The 6298-nt window shown below is 38.8% G+C and overlaps 1 protein-coding gene across 1 annotated transcript in view; it reads right to left on the reverse strand.

Moving 5' to 3' along the window:
- casq1a (calsequestrin 1a) overlaps nt 1–6298 on the reverse strand; it is an 8411-nt gene extending 2113 nt beyond the window's left edge. Inside the window, exons 1-8 of the mRNA XM_054596057.1 lie at nt 6062–6298; nt 2688–2781; nt 2269–2369; nt 1972–2083; nt 1617–1690; nt 370–500; nt 218–263; nt 1–37 (exon numbers count right to left, since the gene is read on the reverse strand). The exon at nt 1–37 is cut by the window's left edge and continues 18 nt beyond it. Of these exons, the coding sequence (XP_054452032.1) occupies nt 1–37; nt 218–263; nt 370–500; nt 1617–1690; nt 1972–2083; nt 2269–2369; nt 2688–2781; nt 6062–6298 (832 nt within the window). The remainder of the gene's footprint in view (nt 38–217; nt 264–369; nt 501–1616; nt 1691–1971; nt 2084–2268; nt 2370–2687; nt 2782–6061) is intronic.

Here is a 6298-nt window from a genome sequence, read left to right on the forward strand (position 1 = left end):
CAAAAGCAATGATATGTTCACCATCAACATCGTCATCCTGTAGAAACAATAAAGACAAACTCAACCTACTGTGGTGACTTGTTGAAGTTACAGTTTCAGGAAATTCAGAAACTGTTCCAGAGATGAAATCTCATCAAAGCCTCTTCATAGAATAGTTGGACAAAAATGGACATTTGGGTTAGTTTGTTTCTGGTCTCAAAAGATTTAAAGTTCTTACCCAGATCTCATACATGTTGTGTGGCTGCAGCTTCCTCAGGGTTGGTCTTGAAAATCACAGAGGAACAAGTTTTTGCATGTTCTTTTCTCCATTATGGACCATTGAGCTCTTACCTCATGATATCATTGTAGCATGGCATTGATAGGACTTACCTGTCATTATCTTCAATGAATTTCACCAGCTCATCCTCAGTGTAAGGTTTTCCTGGGATGACCACTGGATCATCAATGAAGGGTTCATAGAAGTCCACCTCATTGAGCTTCAGCTCCAGAGCCTTGGCAACCTAAAGCACACGACCAGGATTAGAATCTCTAACCCTGAGCACAGGAAGCAAGTTAATGGTTTAAAACAATTCACAAAATATTTCACCAATTTAGTTTGCATGAATAAATGCCAATTATTTACAGAAATTATGTTCTGAATTTTATGTGGGTTTTTGGTGTGTTAACTGAGAATAATAAAACTTTGAGCAGACCCTTCAGTTCATGTTTTTCAGTACACCAACAAAGGTTTATTGAATGTTCAGTGGCCAATCTGCAGAACTATTTTTATTTAGACAAACAGGGTGCTAGTGTGCTTCCTACTATTAAATATATAGATAAGGAAGCAACCCTGATAAGGAAAAATGTTTCTTTCATGAAGGACGTCTGGGAAGCTGTCTGACAGAAGACAAAAGGACATTTCCCCCTGCTAAGAGCTTAGTCTTTAAAAGGGGCAACATTGCTTACCTCAGACATGATAGTTGTCTACCCACCAACCTATTCCTGCTCAAACACCTCTGATTCAGCAGACAACCAAAATGTAGAATATTATTTCTTCAGTATAGGTTTTAATTACATGGAATTTAAAATGTTGTTCTACAATGGATTGTTTAGGATATTCACAAAGAGAATTTTGTGTTCAACAGTGGTCGAATGTCAAAGGGGGCTACGGTTCTTTGTGGAGTGCCTCAAGGCTCGATTTATGGCACATTGTTCTTGTTGGGAACTTTCTTGTTCCATTTAAGATGCACAGATTAACACATTTTATATCATCAATGGATCAAATGACTGTTTGCGATGTGAAAAGACTAATCCACAGAGGGACTCACCCAACCGGACATCTTTCATTTCTATGAAACCATTTTTGTATTTTTTAGCTTTTGATTTGGTTCTCTGGCCCACAAACTATGCTCTCATTATATTTATTTTCTGCAGCTACTTACAGCGGCTTTAAGCAAAAAAACTTAGATAACCCCACTGTGAGCTACCTGTTCAACACCAAATGACAGTTGGCATATAATGGTTTAAATGGTTAGTTTTAAATACATTTTCAAACACTATTTGATATCCTAACCAGTCTTATCATGGTGTTTTAAGTGTGTCTGATCAAACGTAAGATAGTAATCTTTATTACTCACCTTAGGACTAAATGTGGCAAAGAACTTGATGTGAGGATGGTACTCTTCAGCAGCATCGACAAAAGCCTCAAAATCTGAAATTGTATAGGCATCCATCAAGTTGTTTCAGTAGTCCTGTATGAAATATCTAAGAATGTAAACTTGTTGCACTCATCATTAATGCAGCTCCTAGTGTTGTCACTTGAAAATCCTTTAAAAAATCAATTCAGTCTGCAGCTCAAAGTTAATTCAACCAATCTGACCCTGGCCTCTGTTGCACTTGCTTGATATGCAATCATGAGCAATTATGTTGAAAAGCAACTGTAAAAAAACAAATTGAAACAGGTTATCATGCCATCACAGTACAGATTCTTACGTTCTGACTTGTGACTCTTAAAGTAGCCCACCAGTTTGATGTCCTCTTCGATGTTTTCAAAGCCTTTCAGTTCCCTACTATTGTCAATAATTTCCACTGGGTCCTCAAGAACCTGTGAGGGCAAAGGAAGGTCATGGAGGATAATAAAGGACAGGGGGAAGGACAATGGAGAAAGAGAAAAAAAGAACCCAGAGTTAGATTCTGTGTGTCATCTTCAAAGAAAGCAAACTGGGATTTAGATGTGTTTTTTTCTAAAATAAAACAGGCTATTAACTGGGAGATTATATCCTCACGAACATCATAGATGAACTCCACAATAGTGTCTGCTGCAAGCTCGCCATCATATTCTATGACTTCATCATCTGTGAAGATGAAGATGCTGTCGGACTCATCAAGGCCTGGGGAAAAAGATAAGAAGCCCAGAGCAGAGCAAAGGTTACGTATGCTGACAAGTTGGTCTCATCCTTCCCACATTATTTACACAGGTGCAATGCAAGCTCAGGGTGTGGCAAATTTCTTGTTTTATAGTTACATGAAAGTAAAATAGGCCCCACTGAAAGATTCTTTATCTCTAGTTAGACAGGTTAGTTCAAATTCCTAGCCATTATAGATTAATAGTTTGACACTGACAAATGGCCGAGATGCTGATAATGGCTGGTCTCATTTTGCATCATGTTAAGTTAAAGGTTACTGCAGCTATGTTGCTGAGGGTTTACCTAATTTCTTTGCAACGACTTTGTCGTGCTTTGCATCAATGAGGCCGAATCCGATATCTTCATCATCAAACTCATCCAGGACCTGGGCTGCAAGCTGTAAAACAAAGACACTGTCATATAACGGAGGACATGTTATGTCAGTTTAGTATAAGCCTATAAACATGGGAATACAAGCTTGCATGAGTGTGCAGTATTTCATGCACATTTATACTGTTTTGACAAAGTTGAGTCACCCAGTAGTTTCATTACCATAAAAGCCTGCTTTTCAGAACGCTGCTCAAGCACTTTCTAAATCTGTATGAAACTTGAACCTCATGACTGACAGTTGGTTCCACCAATGGCAGTGCCACCTTCACAGACAGACTGCATTGAGGAAGTGGTTCGAGGGTTGTGTCAGTGTTTTTGGATGGTAAAAAGCTCACACACACACACTAACACACACAAACATGGGTGCGGACTGGTGTCAGAGATCTTGAGCAACTGCTGTTACTGGGATAAATAGTTCGATTAACCAAGCTGTCCTGCAGGTTTTTGTGCAGATAATTCTTGGCTCTTTTTTAATTTGATAGGAGTTTGCAGATGGGTGGGGCACAGTGAATACGTTTAGTTAGTGAGTTTGTAGCTTAGCAGCAGGAGAATTATAATATATGGATATATATCCTAAAAAGCAAAATTATATACACCTAAAATGATATACATTTAAAAAAGCAAATTGAGTCTTTAACTACAGTATTTAGTTTAACTGGGACTTTAGTTTTTCTTGCATTGAACTATATTTTGTTGCAGACCCCAACCTCTTGGCATTCAAGAAGGCTATAAATAGCTTTAAAGGGCAAGTGATTGAGGTGAGTAAGGCTTCACACTATCCAACCAACCAAAGGATACATTCGTTGATAAATTGCAATAAAAAGATGTTAAAAAAACACTAGGTATTTATACTGGTAATTTTCTTCCATTTTCCTGTGTAAACATTTTAATAAAACCAATATATTACAAGTCTGCAAGTAAGAGGTACAATACAGATACATTTGTTTATTTGCATAGAAACATTAGAGGTTGTTTATCTGGATTTGAATATGTAAAACATATAAATTAAATTACCCGGTGACATCATTTTTACTGCATTTTTTTAACGATAAAATTAAATTATGATTTCATTGCTTCATATCTACTTGTCCTCCAAGTATCAACATTTTGTTAGAGCTTGGTGTATCTGCTGTAATGTGGCTGATATCATTTATTTGGAGCAACTGAGCCTCCCTAACTACATGCAAAGTTAAACCAACATCCTGAGTATCTCAGATGGGATTTCATAGCTAGATCAGCAAGTTTTACAACTGCACAACATGCAAAAATGCTCAGCAGCTTAAATATTTTTTTCTTAATTATGCCATTTTTTACCTGTTTACATTTTTTTTAACACAGCATATGATACAATTTAATTTCCCTTGTCCCTACTGTGGATCATAAATGATTTCTCCTTATACATTGCGATATCGTTTTGATATCCTTATATACATAAAATGTATATAATCTGACTTCATGGAGAGTGAGCAATTCAATAACACAGTGCATTGAGTCAGGATAATGCAGGCCTTGTAATTAAATGGAAACACTGCAAGATTATTAAGCATGAACACACACAGTAGACCCCAATCACACTGTCAGACCACCTTAACAATCCAACTTTTCTTTTGCCAAAGGAGAAAACACTTAATTATGACCTCCTCACGCCAACCATGTCATATTTCATTTAACTTTTCACTAACAGACTGCCTTGAACTCTTTTCTGCTGCCTGCTACTAATAATATATCCTCATTGAATGTAAATCATAATACATTCATAAGGAGAAACACAAGCCTTTGGGGAGCTCGACCCACCACAAAAGCAGCGCAGGATAAATATAGCGCCAGAAGCCACACCAGCCCAGGGGCTATTTTGGTGAGGTGGCGGTGATGCTCAGCGCTCAGGGATCCGCTGACAAGTACAGTACTTCAAGTGTCAATCACAGCGCAGAGCTGAGGCTGCACTACTAGAACCAGAACCTCCAGTGCTGGCCTCCAGCCCTGAGACCGATCCCAAAGGCTCCCTTACAGAGACACCAGAGGCTGTTGATCGGATGTGATATGCCAAAGGGAGCAGCGTGTATTCATGTTTTCCTTTCTATAATTGTGCCTGTTTTGCAAGCTGATTCTAAGAGCAGCCAACAGCAACTGTTGCAGCTCTCCTGAAACATTACAATGCATAAAGTTTATAAGGAAGCATCCTTTATAACCCACACTGTACAAATGCCTTAAGATATAGTTGCCACATGATCCAGTGTATATACTCCAAAGATTATACTTTTTTAATAGAACTGCAAATTTTACTGCAGATATGAATCCTGTATTCCTTTCAAACAATAACAATTCTGTGTAAATACAGTTTGAGAACCAATGCAAATACAACTTTTCCTGGAAAATGCAGTGTATGAGAATGTGACATTTGATATTCTATTTGTTATTCTTTTAAGTAACACGTCCCAGGTCAGTTGGGGTTAAATGCGTTTGTAAGGCGATATTGACAGCTTGCTGAATGATGATGTAATGTCTCTCTGTGAGGAATGTGAGGAATGTGATGAAACTGCTGAGTATCCAAGCTGACAGGAGGCCTGAGGTATAGTGAGAGAGGTGCGTTAAGTACATCCCCCCCCCCCCCACACCAACACACACACACACACACACACACACACACACACACACACACACACACACACACACACACACACACACACACACACACAAACACACACACAAATGTACACTAGCTCAGCCTTTGCAAGAATACATGATATCCACAGCTCAGCTCTTTACCTCGGGTGGACGACACTGACGACACACAGCAGGCTTGTGACACATTTCTGCTACTTCACCTATCAGCAATTCTGAATCCAGCAAAGCTATTTTCCACCTTGCAGCATCACATTCCCATGATAGCACCCAGAGCTCAATTTCACATTTAACACAATTTCAATCTTGCAAAAAATATGTCTCTTCTGCCAAAAATAATCTTTCTTTTCCTTGTAACCACACATTTACACCTTAACTATGTGTAAAAATCTATTTTACATTTTCAAATTGAAGTTTAATTCCTCTACCAGCAGTATTATGTCACACAAATCTGCATGATTCAAATTCTGTGCAGCCAAATTAAATTAAAATAGATCAAAAATACAAACTTCTAAACCTCCAACCAAACTCTTAATAGCATCTTTGAGTTCAAGACAGTGAAACGTTTCATTGTGGTTTACTTTATGAATCCAGCATTAGTTATACAGCTTCCCCATCAGTAAGCTATCCTCCTGATTCTACCCAGAGTCCCCAACTCAACCCACCTCAAGGGTCAACTCCTCAATCTCAAAATGTTTCTGGGCGACGTGGCTGGATCCGGGATGGTCATGGTAGTATACCACCATGACATCGTACTTCTTCATCACAGACTTATAGTTCTTGGCGTTGAGGTCGTGCACGCGGTCCTTGCCATCATACTCTGGGAAGTCCAAGCACTCTTTGCCCAGTGATAGCCCCCCAAAGGACAGTAAGACCGCCACAAGCACCCAGGTCCACTTCAT

Source organism: Anoplopoma fimbria, chromosome 3 (genome assembly GCF_027596085.1).
Source record: "Anoplopoma fimbria isolate UVic2021 breed Golden Eagle Sablefish chromosome 3, Afim_UVic_2022, whole genome shotgun sequence".
Taxonomy (NCBI): domain Eukaryota; kingdom Metazoa; phylum Chordata; class Actinopteri; order Perciformes; family Anoplopomatidae; genus Anoplopoma; species Anoplopoma fimbria.